This window comes from Sycon ciliatum, chromosome 10 (genome assembly GCF_964019385.1).
Source record: "Sycon ciliatum chromosome 10, ocSycCili1.1, whole genome shotgun sequence".
Lineage (NCBI taxonomy): Eukaryota > Metazoa > Porifera > Calcarea > Leucosolenida > Sycettidae > Sycon > Sycon ciliatum.
The window spans coordinates 28603577-28618576 of record NC_088652.1 but is presented as its reverse complement, the minus strand read 5'-3'; the positions used below and the strand labels follow the sequence as shown (position 1 = coordinate 28618576).

The 15000-nt window shown below is 49.0% G+C and overlaps 1 protein-coding gene across 2 annotated transcripts in view; it reads right to left on the bottom strand.

Annotated features, from left to right (window-relative positions):
• LOC135825940 (uncharacterized) overlaps positions 1-15000 on the bottom strand; it is a 36083-nt gene that overhangs the window by 4530 nt on the left and 16553 nt on the right. Inside the window, exons 6-10 of one of the 2 annotated variants that reach the window (XM_065338581.1) lie at positions 10544-10627; positions 6383-6404; positions 1885-4031; positions 1303-1351; positions 375-495 (exon numbers count right to left, since the gene is read on the bottom strand). In XM_065338581.1, coding sequence (XP_065194653.1) covers positions 375-495; positions 1303-1351; positions 1885-4031; positions 6383-6404; positions 10544-10627 — 2423 coding nt within the window. The remainder of the gene's footprint in view (positions 1-374; positions 496-1302; positions 1352-1884; positions 4032-6382; positions 6405-10543; positions 10628-15000) is intronic. The other variant, XM_065338583.1, reaches the window with a different exon arrangement.

Genomic DNA, 15000 nt, shown 5'->3' with positions numbered 1-15000 from the left:
ATAGTAGAGTGCGTGCCTCCCTCAGTGGACAGTAGAGCCTCTACCTCCAGTGGACACTATAGAGTGCCTGCCCCCCCCCCCCCCGTGGACAGTAGAGTGCCTACCCCCCCCCCCCCCCACCCCAGTGGACAGTAGAGCATCCCCCCCCCCCCCCCCCCCCGTGGACAGTAGAATCCCACCTCGGTGGACAGTAGAGCCTTGAAATGCAATGCAGCATTTTGTGATCAAAAAGACCCCCTCACTAAATATGCAGGCAGCGTGTTGTCAGTGTTTCCATTACCCTGAACACTTCGTTAATGAAAGCGGCTGATTGGTCAGCTCCAATGCAACGTTTTTGACCTCTTTATAAACCTGCGAGGAAAGCCTTCACTAACCCAATGGCACCAAGCGACATGAATTCAGCGCCGTGAACACCGCTTTCACCAGCGCTGTGATGACCGCTTCCTGGAGCACCGTGACCACCGCTTCTACTGTCCACACTGGCACAGGCTTCTGCTGCAAGGACACAGACGGCATGCCATTGGAGTGGCCAAGAGACATGCACACGCACACGCACATGCACACACACACACACACACACACACGCACGCACACACACACACGCACACACACACACACACACACACACACACACACACACACATGCACACACACACACACACACACACACACACACACACACACGCACACACACACACACACACACACACACACACACACATGCAGATGCAACGTATAGATGAACACACACAGGTGGGCACGCACACACGGTTTGTTGCAGAAGTTTATTGTCGCCACTGAAACGAACATGGTTCATTTCGTACTCGGACGGACCCCTCACTCCTCCAAAATGAACACAGTTTGCAATGCTGGACACCACAAATCAAGTGCATGTACACGTAGTGCATTGTAGAGCAAGTTATGATTTTCGACCTCCCCCCCTCCTCCTCTGCCACGAACGATGTTCGCTTCAGGGCGACAAAATATGACAGCGACCCCATAGTAATTCTATGACAATGTAATGTCAGTTGTCCAGGGCCCAAAACAGAGTCAGAACTGCAGTGTTGGCTGGGATCAAACACCAGCTTGCGGTGAGAAGACGCTCAAATTTTACATTCTATCCACAGCAGATACGGTCCTGTGCTCATGCAGTGTTGAACATCCGAACGGGAATAGCTAACTCAAAAGGAAAATAGAACAGCGTAGCGGTTTCCTTGCCACTAAGGGTTCACACGAATGCAGACATCATGCAAACCATCATTTGGAAGTAGCAGATCTGTTTGAATTGTGCATCCAACTAACCTGAAGGAAGAGAGGTCCTTCTCGGGTCAAACAGCTTTCCACATGCATCCTGCAGGTATTGCAAGAGACAAAGTACACGCAAGCACGTGCCCACGCCCACACGCACACACACCCGTACACACCCGCACACACCCGCACACACCCGCACACACACACACACACAAACGCCTACCCACACCCGCAGGCACGCACACACCCGCACGCACGCGCACACACACACACACACACACACACACAAATACATGTAAATACACACGAGCAAAAGAACACATGCATGCAAACACGCACACGCACAAGCCATAATCGCCGAAGTCAGAGTAGGCTAAAAATGGTTATCTCCTCATTCACATGACGGGAATACGTGGCAAGTTTTAAGAATATAGAGACATGGTGCAACTTTGTGTGTGAAGAACTCTCCTCCTAAACAGAGATAACACAGAATTACAACAAGGCCTGGTGGAACTTGTCTCATGGTACATGCCTTCCCCCCACAAAAACATATGAACTAAAGCTAGCGGCAGGCGCTACTAACGTAACGTCTTTTGCATAGCTACGGGAATTCAATCAGGTCAAGTCTCTCACCTGGTCAAGGCCCAGCCAGAACATGGCCTGCTCACGGATCATCGGTATACTAGTATCCCACTTTGAACGTGTACACAGTGGGTAGTCTTCAGCCACTAGGGTGGAAGCGTCCAAGGCGTGCGCACAGCTTGGTGCGCAGCACGTAGATAAGCCATGCTGTAAGCACTCCTCGCCCGATGTTTCTCCGCAGGGGCATGGCAATGTGCTGATCACTTCGACCTGCAGGCCCCACTTCCGTAGCACTGTGAGCACGATTGCCCGGACTTCATCCAGCGTAGACTTTCCGCTGCCGCCGTGTCGGCCCCTGCACTCGACGTACACTTGTAAGCCGTAGCGTGCATAGTGCAGGTGCAGCCACGGCCAATCTCTGTTCCATCGAAGGAGAACGCTGCACCGTGACAGCGTGGCAGCCGAGCGCTTATGTGACTTCAGCAGCACCTCCACCACGCATTGCCAGTACAGGAACACGGGAAAGTGCATCAACTCATCGCGGTGTGCGTGCTTCAAGGACACGTAGGCACAAGAAGAAGGCGGCTGTTCGTCCGTGCCCATGTCCCGGACGACTGCAGGTACAATAAACTCGTGCTCAGCAGACCTCTCATCCTGCACAATTACCAGGACTGAGAGCCATTCTAGGATTTCAAAAATGAGCTTGAACCCATCACTGCTTGCTCTGACTGCTTGCCACGCCTTAGCATGGTCGCAGTAAGACTGACCCTCGAACATCTTGTTGAGAGCTTTGCGTGCCAGGGACTCCGTCATGAACCCAGAACGATAGCACCGCCGCGCTTCGTGCACTGTGATGTCTCGGTCAGGCTTCATGTAGACAAAGGCATTGACACAGTCCAGGATGAACTGGGGCTCCAGGATGACCGTGTCTTTCAGCTTGAACGTTGGGAAGTACGCCAGGTGGCCTGCTTCGTGGCAGTACTTCAGCAGCAGCTGTATTTGCCGGTCACTGCAGTCATGTGGAACAGCCTTGACTTGCTTCGCTATGAACTTTGCCTCCTTGAAGGAAATCCAAGGCCACGTGACCTCCTGCTTGAGCGTGTGTATGGATATGCAGAATCGGAGCCATGGAACAGGGATGTTACGTTGGCTCTTCTGGCAGCGGTCGATGATGGCCTCTCTCAATCGCTGCAGCTCATCTGCTTGTGCTGCACTTCCAGTAGATCTGGTGTTGTCGATTTTAAAGTACGATGTTTCGTTCCAGACAAGGTTCTTATACCGTGAACCTTCTATGTTCTCTTGAAGTAGTTTACTAGGATCAGGCAAATCGGTTTTGTTCCACCTGTCACTCTGACACCCCACTACAAACACATCATCTGCAGCACTCTGGTCTGTGCTGCTGTCAGCTTTCGCATTCAGCAGCAGCATGTCGAGCCAGCCGAGCAGCTGGTCTAGGCGAGTCGCATTGGCCGGTAGAGTGGCCCGCTCGATACATTCTTCCCGGCTGACCTGAAATTCATCGAGCTTGGGAAGGGTCTTTAGAAGGTCCAGAGAAGAGTTGTATGTGGCAATAAAGGTTGTGTTTTTGGCCATGAAGAGGGGCTGCACGGATTGGTAGACTTGCTGCCCTCCAAGGTCGCGGAATGTGATGACGGTATAGCCGGGCGTGTTGGCCCGGTCAGAGATGTACTTTACCCGGTCTGCATTGAGAAATCCTGTGATGGTCTCGTGGATTTCCTCGCGCATTGCTGGCCCGTCGCTGGTGCTGCTGCTGCTGCTACTGCTGTCCTCCATAGGTCCTGCATGGGTCCCAGCCACAGGATCCTCTCCTGCTGGGGCTCTCTCTCTGCCATCTTGTGTTGTCTCTTCGTCTTGGGGATGATTCGAAGTGGATGGTTTGCACATCATGGTGATGACGTAGAGTCGACTCAGAGCATCTGGCATGTCTGGGCATTCGATGAATCGACCGTCATCAGAGATGTTTGTAGTTGCGTAGGACGTGCGCATGCCGGGCGTGCTGAGTTCATTCTCATCGTGCATCTTCTCAAGCAACGCCTTCAGCAAGCTGGTCTTTCCAACGCGTGCCGCACCAAGTATTGCCACGTGCAGGAAATGGATGACGGTCGTACCGCCCAACTTGGCTGCCTCCTGCTCTGCTGCTTCGAGGTCACTGATACTTCGCAGAACAGCAGTATCTCCTGGGCACAACGATAAGCACAGCACACATAAAAAAATGTTGTGTAACTGCAGGTGACATTTACAGTTTGTTGTTTGTTTTGTATTACTAGCAAGAAATCATACAGTACAGGCAACAGGAATGCAAAACAAGTGAGAGTGCATCTTCACTGCATGCACTCGTATTATGAAAAAGCCCGCTTGACTCGCAAATTTACGGTCGCGGGTGTGTCTGAAAGTCATTGCTTCCCGCAGAATAACCACTCCATCACCGGAATATTGGTAGACAGGAGACACCTGTTATGGTGTTGCTAGTTGAGGCACTGGGCTTTATAGAGTCCAGGGGCGTCACACACGGTACCACCAGCACCACCACGCTTGTACCACTTTTCGCCCCGGATGCTGCGCCCAATTCATCCAAAAAACAAGCAATAAAAGAGCACTAAAATGTGCCCTGTTCACCCAAAAATCACTATTTACCAATGTTGCAAAGAATAGCAAAATCGCGAACAAATATTCTAACAAATATGAACAGTACGAAAAAATATTCTACTATTCTACCCTTACAGACGAGCCCATTTCAGCACACTTTACTTCCTTGTTTATTTGAGCCAGCGCGTGCTAAGACATGACCACAGCGTTTGTGGAAAACGTCGAGAAAATCGTGATTTGAATTCCGCGACAACAAAATACGAAGTGGAGTGCGACGCGAGTTGCTGTTCTTGTTCTCCTCGGTAGACTGGACTGTTCTGGACGCAACTCTTTGTTGCAAGTACATGAAAGTTTATTCGTTTGAGTTTGGATTCCATGTTGCACTGAGTCTCCTAAAACGGATCGTCAACGGTGTATCGAAGGAAGAGGCTAATGTACTTCGGAGCGGAAGAAGACGACATCCTCGCGTTCGATGCGCAGGATGAATTCTTTTGTTTTTGTCTCTCAAAACTCTCCTACACGGAGCTAGCTTTACGATCCGATATCACAAATTTCTACTGACTTGAAATTAAGTAAAGCGGACTGATACGATTCGAAACTAACCGGGAACTGCTACAAACTACGAAGAAGAACATAAGTATTTCTTGCGGAGGTGCAAACTACAAATGGCGCGTAGCTCAAACTTTTGATGCCATTCAACGAAAAGTGTAGTGGATAGTCACTACTGGAGGGTTCATAAAGGCACACTTGTCTGTTGTGAAGTCGGGGGTTCGCCCCGTACATTGCATTTTGTATGGCAAGACAATTTCGGAAAATGCAAAAATGGGTTACGGGGTAACTGTTTCCCATGCCCCCCCCCCCCCCCACTACTATTTTGACCTGGCTAGAACCCTGCCATCATATTTTCTTGCTAATGGTACTACTTGGGGACATACAGCTCTATTGCTTCCAACTGGACATTTGCTTCGTTAGTTGCTGCTCATCATGAGCAAGTTGCCGCTAGCAGCCTAGCCTAGCATTGCTTGCCAGCTCTTCGAGCTTTTGCATTATGAGACCAGTTACTCAAAGTAACACATAGTTTCCAAAGCCAGTCCTTGTTGCCCTGACTGAGTGTGAATATGTGAGGGATTGGATGCTAAATAGTATTCCAATCAGTGATGCACACTAACCAATTTTTCAAGAACGAATGCTCATCGAATACCAAATCTTCGAACGAACGGATAATCTAGTGTTCGTTGAAATTTCTTGACGGCCCAGAAACTTCTGCATTGCGTCTGTGCTTTTTGCCTGGGATACCTTCGCATCCGTGGCAGCTACAGACGTCGAGCAAGTAACACGCCGTCGGATAAGATGTTCCAGCATTGAGCTCGTAGTCAAGCCATTGAACTTGAGTTTGCATTGAACTTTTGCGCCTCCATCAACTTTCTCGAAGTGCTCCTAAACGGAGCTGCTACGACCAGCTGTGCCAGAAGCCATAACGAAAAACGAACTGGATGTCGAGAACGTTCCTCAAAGTGAAAGAGAGGGGTGAGTTGGACCGAACTAAAGTAGTAAAGAAGAAGGCACCATGGGCTCCCACTTCGCAACAGTACAGTGTGTGTACTGTACTCGTACAATTACACGTGCCCTTCGCAACTGTACTACAGTGCCGGCACTCTATTGTTACTACTAACTGTTTGGCGCGCGCTCACACATCCCGGATTCGTCAAGTACACGTACGGTAACCGCTGTACTGTAATCTGTAGCAGCGGCCCTAGCTCTACTGCCGCTAGCGCAGGGTCCACATGTACTCGTACAAAACTAGCATGCATGCCACACATAGAACATGATTGTACAGCTCTTCGAACGAACTTTATTACTATTCGACTATTCGTGTGCATCACTGGTCATGTCTCGTAACTTTTTGGCGAAAAAGAAGTTTGAGAATTGATTTGTCACTTACTTGCCTGCAGCTGTTTGGCCTCCTTCATAGAGAGTCAGAAAAAAACAGAGGCACAAATCACACACATGTGTCAAACATGCTCTCTCTCTCTCTCTCTCTCTCTCTCTCTCTCTCTCTCTCTCTCTCTCTCTCTCTCTCTCTCTCTCTCTCTCTCTCTCTCTCTCTCTCTCTCTCTCTCGGTGATCGTTCGTTTGCCCTCGCTGGGCAGTATAATTTAGGCCCTAGCGGGCAGTATGCTTTTCCCTTGACGGGCAGGTTGTCGGCCTCGGTGGCTGTTCGTTTGCTCAATAGGCAGTATGATTTAGCCCTTGGTGGGCAGTATATACCGTAGAATCCCGCGGATAAGCCCATGGGCATTTCGGTGGGCTTATACGAGAACATGGGCTTATACGCGGGCTGGGCTTATACGCCGACACCGAGTTGTGCTATTGAAAAGTATCAAGGAAATGTGAAGTACATTGCTGAAAACCACTGTGCAAACAAAAACAACCGATGATTGTGCTGAAATGTACGAAAAAAACTATAATGTGCATGTACTACGTACATGTACATGTACATGGTATGGCCAATAGTCCATAATATATGGACTCCCGGTATGACCTACAAGGCCCATGGGCTTGTACGATGAAGGTGTGTGATGTTCGAACAAACCCTGGGCTTATGCGCGGTCATGGGCTTATACGCGGGTGGGCTTATCCGCGGGACTCTACGGTAATCGGCCCATGGTGGGCAGCATGCTTTCGCCCTCGGTCGAGTTATAATCATGCGCCCTCGGTCAGGCTATAATCATGCGCCCTCGGTCGGGCTAAAATCATGCGCCCTCGGTCGGGCTACAATCATGCGCCATCGGTCGGGCTATTATCACGCGCCCTCGGTCGGGCTTTAATCATGCGCCCTCAGCCGGGCTATAATCATGCGCCCTCGGTTGGGCTATAATCATGCGCCCTCGGTCGGGCTATGATCATGCGCCCTCGGTCGGGCTATAATCATGCGCCCTCGGTCGGGCTATAATCAGGCGCCCTCGCTTGGGCTATACGCTTCTTCGCGCCCTCGCTTGGGCCGTATGCTTTATCTCTCGATGGTTAAGCTGTTGGCCTCGGCGGCCATTCTAGCGCCAGCAGCGGGCAGGTTGCTGGCCACGTCGGCCATTTGTGCGCACTTGGTGGACAGTATGCTAACGGCCCACGGCGGGCAGGATTACTCAGCCCTCAGTGGGCTGGCTGTTGGCCTCGCTAGCCGCTCGTGTCACCGGTCCACGGTGGGCAGCTGCAGGCTAGCCCTCGGTGGGCCGTTCGTGCGTTTGCCCCCGGTGGGCAGTGTGAATCACTCACGATCGAATGTGATGATGTGACTCAACTATTATCGTTTGTTTTCTTGCAACTGGTCTATCATCACATACTATTATCTTTAATCAAATTGAAGTCATGGCAACCCCCAAACCTATGTGTTGATTGCTTGTGAGTGAGTGTGTGAGTACGTCGTTGTACGCACAGACGAGGCGTGGGAGTGTCTGCAATTATGTTTGTGCACATGAATGTGTGTGTGTGTGTGTGCGTATGCAGAGGTATGCCCGCAGACCTGGGTGTGTACCCGTGGGCCTGGGTTTAAAAAAATTGAATTCCCATTTGAAAAATATCCCACACACTACATTTGCAGCGCGCACTTTCAACATTGGCACTTTTGCTCGTGTGCAAAGTATAATCGTGAGCACAAGAGCCCCGGCCAAATTCAAAAATCAGTTGCAAGCGTGTGTCTAAGTTTATCGTACGCGAGCAAATATCCTTGGAAACGGTACGATAGATTTGAGTTTGCACATCATGTGAATGGCCTACTTCAAGAAGAAGTACTTTGTCCGCCAAGTTAAAATTGCCACTTATCTTCACTCTTGTCTCAAAACGAAACTACAAATATTCGAAGCATGTCACGATCAGAAAACGTTATGTATATGATACTTTACACGTCAGAAAGCAACTCAGCCGAAAATCCTAGCAAGTTACACATCCTCCTCGCCACTATCGTCGCTGGAGGAAGAGCTCAAAACATTCAATCCAGACAGATGCTGCTCGTTTCATAGCTTGTTCCACTTCTCCTCGTCTCGAGTCACGCTCAAAGGCAGTCACCTGTCGTACCTGTCATCTTGCCGCTCAGAAGCTGAGTGAGAGTACCCGTGTGGTGGCTGTATGTGTTATCCCCGTTCGTCGCAATAAATGCCTTTGTTTGAGGCAAAAAGGCAACACCACATCACTGCCAGTTTTCAAATCGCCTCTTGTGCTTGTCGTACTTGCTGATCACCACCCACGCAAGCCGCTGGTGCTTGTAGTGCAGTGATAGCTTCTGCTTGATGTAGCACATGTGCGTACTGCACCTAACGTCTTGCACCAGTGTTGCACTGACTCTGGAGCAGGCGTAGCTCTTTTCTGCGAGATTCCTGCAAGTTGTTTGCACGAGAGTTTCCCTCAGGAGTTGGTGTTTATTTTGATCAGCTCCTTTGCCAAGTTCTCTGTGAGCTTCAGAGTGTGTCTGCCGGATTGGTCTCGCATTCTGGAGATGTCGATATGATCTGTAGTTTCTTCGTCGGTGATTTGCTGGTGAGAACGCTTCACTAGGCGCTGTACAGTGCGAGTATTCAAATTCAAGCTAGCGACGCGCTTTTTCAGCTTTTCTATGCCTCCCCGCGGAAAACCATCCTTTCCACCAGACAGCTGGAAGTAGGCAGAAACTGTATTCGCCATTGCTCTGAATTGTGAACATCCTGACCTGTTTTACGGACTGGAGCGGAAGTTGCAGCCTTTTATTGCGGTGACGGAAGTATTCGTCGGTGGCAGCTCCAGTCAAAAAGATTCAAACGAACTGATTACAACTTCTGTGGTGGTTTGTGCTGCCATATTGTCGGATGCAATGGTCTATGGTTATGTTCGGATGGTGAATCGGTGGTTCCATGCGGTATGACGCAGGCAGAACACCGAAAAATCAAGTGCGAAGATAAGCGCCAATTGTAACTTGGCGGACCAAGTATTAGCAAACGTCACTTGTCTAGTGAGAATGTGCCTTGTCGTCGTACACAGTATATTCACCATCATACTTTATTCCAACAGGAGTGCATAAAACATTTGGAAATTTGAGAAAAGTCACACAAAGAGGCGCAATTTACTGCGCTTTCTCCGTATCCTTGTTGAAATCGCACGCACTGGATTAAAAAAAAAACCACTCGTTGCGGTCATGACGAGTAGACCCCTCCGAACTCATCAAACACCATGTGCTTCGCGTGGTCAGGATGGGATTCTAACAAAGTTTCCTAATTCGTCTTGCCGTTTCACGGCTTGCAAATGGTCCCAATTATCACATGCACTTGGCGTCTGGTTGATCAAATGCAGTGATACCCTACAAAAGCCGGCCGGCACCAAATTTAGCGCTTGGTGCACAGAATAGGATATAGTTTAGGCGATTGCTACATTCATCCCCTCCCCCCAATCCATCCAGGCTCTGCTAGCCAGAGCTTGGCTTCTTTGGTCCATGGATGTTGCTGAGACTTCGCAGAAAAAATCTTCAAGTCAACCAATTCGCGATTCAAATCTGGAGGGGATCATCCTCAAAACATCGTTGTACAACGTTGGGAAAAGAGGCGGTTGACGACATCCAGCTTTGTTTTTGTCCCACTTGGGCAGCGCTGCGTTCAGCACATCACTGCACGCCTTTCTCAAGACGCATCGAGCGCGTCCTGGAATCTGTACAAAAGTCTAGAGCTCGTACAGAGTCAATCGTTTCTTTCGCAGTGCAATCAATGGCGCTCACACACCAATGGCCCGTGCAACCTCTTTTGGACGACCCCTAATAAAAACTGTACAAGCACACGCGCCCACAGACTCGTAGTACATGCCTCGTACGGTATGACTCATCATCTCCAGAAAAGTCAACAAAACGAAACATTCCGCCATGGCCAGACCAAGCGGAGTTACACACTCTCGTGTTTACGTAATCTTGATCTCATAGACAGCTGTACAAATGTAGGACATGGTGGTGGTAGGTGCACCTCACGTGACTCACGTGACACCTAGTCACTGCATAGTTCAACCAATCAAATGTACGACACGCTGTAATGTTTACTGTATACACACAGTACATCTAAATTCAGTCACTCACAGTCAAGTCTATTCAACATACCTTCGCACTGTCGTGATCCACCAGCAACTGCACACATCCCTCATGCTTCTCTTCCCTGGCTACATCCAACGCTGTTTTCCCATCCTGAGTAACTCAACAACACATCACAGGAACAACAGATAATCATTATTGAGAAAATTCGTTCCAATTAATTTTTACAAAAACGAAAACACAACGAAGGCCAAGGACATAATGTACAACCAGACGAAATCAACCTCTCCACAAGACAACTTACATGTACAGAACAAGTCTCTCCTTCCTCAGCAACATTGCTACTCCATGCAGTTCATGCCTCGACAAATTTGAATTTTTTTACAGATTTCTACTCGAACGAAAATATCCACGACGAGAGGAAGACATCCACAGCGCCTGCTCCACGTCAGGAACAACAGCATGTCTTCTGCGTATTCGTTACAATAACAACAACCCTTCACTCCTCACTCGTTCCAACAGACACCATCAAACAGTCTACTCCTTCACACACTGATTTCGAAAATATTCAAAAATTGAACCACAGAGTGAATATGACCAAGTGGCGATATCGTACGCATAATGTCATCGAGTACGGTATTGTACAACCCGCGATATTCATGTTAAAACAAAATGGCGTCACGATTTATTGAAAGTGGTATAGTTGGTGGTAGACCCGGGTGCTCGAATGAGATACAGGGTACCAAAACAGAAACAGCCTGAAGTTGTACCTAAACTTGTTCCGATTTCGTTTAGTTTTCACAAATACCATCAACATACGGCCCGCTAACAGTATGCCAAATTTCAGCGCTGCCCGGTACACGGTTTTTGAAATACTCGCGACCCACTTTTTGCTGGGTCCTTGATTCGAGGATGTGGGTCTCCTGTACGGTGCTGCCAAAGACCTGCTGAATCTGCGGCTCCACTGACCATCTTGCTCTCAAAAACGAAGTAGTAAGTTACTACTCCCTGCCCTCAACTGCCACACCAAGCGTAGACGATGGTAGACCTGTGTGCTTGAATCGGAGACGATCTGACGAGTTTGCTGTTTCTGATTCGAGCACCCAATTTTCAAATAAAAAATCCGAAGGAAATACGACCATTTTACTGCGTACTGTAGCTTGTGTTGTAGCGCACCCAGGTTCTGAATTCCTGCTGGGTGGGTCAAGCCAGACTCTCTTCCCTGTTCCATCGCCTCTCCAAAAGTATATTCTGACATTGTTGAGATTTACAGATGGGAAATTTCACACCTGTCAAATCGTTTCTGATTCGAGCACCCGGGTCTACGAGTGTTCAAAACCATTTGAACTTCATACTGTTCGTCTTCTTTTTGACATGCTCTCTTTCCATCGTCCTTAGCTTTTGTTTGTTGTGAGCTGTTTTGGCTTTCTCCTGTACCTCTGGGGGATGCCAAGTGATGGTGTTGAGAGGCTGGTGATGGCTGTGAGCGAGAGTTTGCCGATCGGCGTCGTCCTCGCTGTAGCGATGAAAATACTAGTTACTGCGCACCTGGCAGATATCACAACACGTCGGAGCGTCCAGGAGAAAAGGAATCTTGGGTTTTCACTGGAATCTAGTTCCTCCAGCATCGTGTAGCCCACCGTCGGTGAATGGCGGTCCAGAAAGGTCGAACCTGGTCTTCTGCAGCACCTCGCAGTCCTGCGAGGCACACAGTGTACGACTGCCATGTATTGTACAAATATAACTCATGCGGTAGTCTACAGTGATGAGTCTCAGCCTGTATGCTGCAAAAGACACAGGAAATGTGACTGGTGTCTGTACACTCAGTGACTGGACGCCAACACCCCAGTCTTCTCCTGCAGGATCTGTTTGACATTGACATTATGCAGTAGGTCGGCATTGACCTGGTTTGGCAGCTATCGTAATAGTATCTACCTGGTTGGATGTAGCAGGTTGGCGTTTGCTCGTCGTCCAGTCCGGAATTTTCTTGTAACTCACGGTGGAGTACGCGCAGGGTTTGTGATCATCCCTGTTCACTTCAACATTATCAAACACAACGTTCCCTTTGTCACTCATCTTATCCTAAGTACTGAATTTGCTGACAATATTGCACCACACTTGTCACAACCTACCGCCACTGCTGGCGGTGGCGACTGGTTCGTCAATGGCGGTGACCAGGCTGACTGACTAGCTTCGAGACAGCGGCCTCGTTGTCAACCCCGCGACAGCCTAAAGGTTGATTTTATCGATCCAGCCTCAGCGCCATGTTGACGATGCCCTAGTGACTGTGTGTCATGGACTGCCTTGCCATCAGCGGTCATTGCCGTCCACCTTGGTGCAGCCCTCAACAACTGGCTCAGCCCATGGGAGTCTCAAGTGGACAAAGTTGTTGCCAAAGTAGCTCAGAGGATTGGTGCATCGTGGTGTAGGTGAGCACATAACTAGGACTTCCCAGCGCCTATTTGTCCAGGCTGCGATACTATGTGACATGCTGTACTGCACATTCTTTTCAGCACTGCAAGGCCGGCAGCTGGACCGACTGCATGGGCCGCGCACATGCAGGCCGCCTGTTGCCAGTGCAGCATTCTGGAACGCTCCTTCCTTCTGAGATTCGTGGAATAATAACTTTCTTTGCTTCAAAGCAAGTTGCTTACCATTCTGTTGTGCTCCCAGTGTCCTTACAACAATAACCTACAGCAATGTTGTATTTTCCTTTCCATTCCCCAACCAATGAATACTACAATGTCGATTATATTTCTGAATACTTTAGTGTGTGCCCGCGCACGCACGTGTGTGTGTATACCTCACTCGCCACTCGAAGCTCTGTTCCCCATTACTGGAACACTGCCTGTTCTTTCAGGACCTGCCATCATCTGCGGATGAGCATTCAATGATTGTATTGTGTGTGTGTGTGTTTCATTCAGAATCAGATCCGCTATCGTTGCTATAAGAGAAAATCTGTGGGTTCACATCCAGTGCATTTGTAGATTTGCGTGCTTTTCTCGCCACGGGCGCATACATGGGACATTGTGTGTGTGTGTGTGTGTGTGTGTGTGTGTGTGTGTGTGTGTGTGTGTGTGTGTGTGTGTGTGTGTGTGCGTCTGTGTGTATGGGGATATTGTCTGTATCGGCTTTTGGTACTAATGTTCAGGTCTGTGCTTGCATGTGTGAACATGAAATTGTTCGGTTCTGTGCATGCTATTGCTATGTTGTATATTATTGTATGTATGTGTGCATTTCCACGAACAGTGTAGATGAGCGTGGAGAGTGCATTCATCCCTCATCAACCACTTCCCCTTGGGCTTACGAGAGTTTTTTCTGCGTACCTCTCATTTTTGTTTGTTTCTCTCTGATACTGTATTGATGCCGGTACCTGTACCTCGATGTGATCCTCTATCTGCAGTCGCCTTTATCCTTCGGTCAAGTTAACGTTTATTGTGCTCTATTTATCGTGCGAATCAAAATTAACAATAATAACACAAGTCCTGCTAGAGTGACGACATGTGCGTGTAGTAGGGTTGATGCGATGGGACGTTATAATTAGGTGGAACAGAACACACATTGTGCAGATTGATTGGGCATCATTGATTGTGCTCAGTCTAAACAGTGAACATAATAATTATCTCCAGTGACGGACTGTAGCGGCTAGCCTCCAATAGGTAGCTGGCACTAGTCGCTACTGCTTGTTTGACAGGTGCCGCCAGAACCCCTGTTGTGTCATGCTATAGGTGCACATGCCCTATTCTGGGGCATACTGAGGTACTTTGATTTTGTTGACTGCATGTAGACAGCATCCAATAGTAGTACTCGTAGACCTTGGCTCTTTGTAGGTCAACCACCATCGCATGGATCGATCGGTGACTATGCACTTGGAGGTTGGAATAGCCCGCGCTGAACAGATCTTGCCATGGCCCAGGGAGTGAACTCGCTTACTCGACTATCCCGGTTTTAGTTAACCAGCATGAGTGGTGCAATTTGTTCATACCATGTTGCGAGCTTACAGTTGTTTGGGCAGGTTTTGAGCTGCACCACGAAACAAAGCGAAATAACGGCGTGATTGTAGAGCAAAGAAGCGGCGAGACGGCACTTCCAGGACGAGACAGGCAGTAGAGATGTGTTCACAGCACGAGCAACCTCTCAAACCCTGCCGGTACTCCACAGTTACAAGAAAATGTCGGACTGGACGGCGCGCCAATGCAAACCTGCTACATCCACCCAGGCAGATAGCTGCCAAACCAGGCCAATGTCGACCCACTGCATACCGGTATGTCAATGTCAAACAGATCCTGCAGGAGAAGACTAGGATGATATTGGCGTCCAGTGTACGGACACCAGTCACATTTCCTGCGTATTTTGCAGCATACAGGATAGACTCATCACTATAAAGTCCACTACTTCGTGATTTTTATTTGGAGATTACATGACAGGCGTATTCAGTGTGCCTCGCAGGACTGCGAGATGCTGCAGAAGACCAGGTTCGACCTTTCTGGACCGCCATTCACCGACGGTGGGCTACACGATGCTGG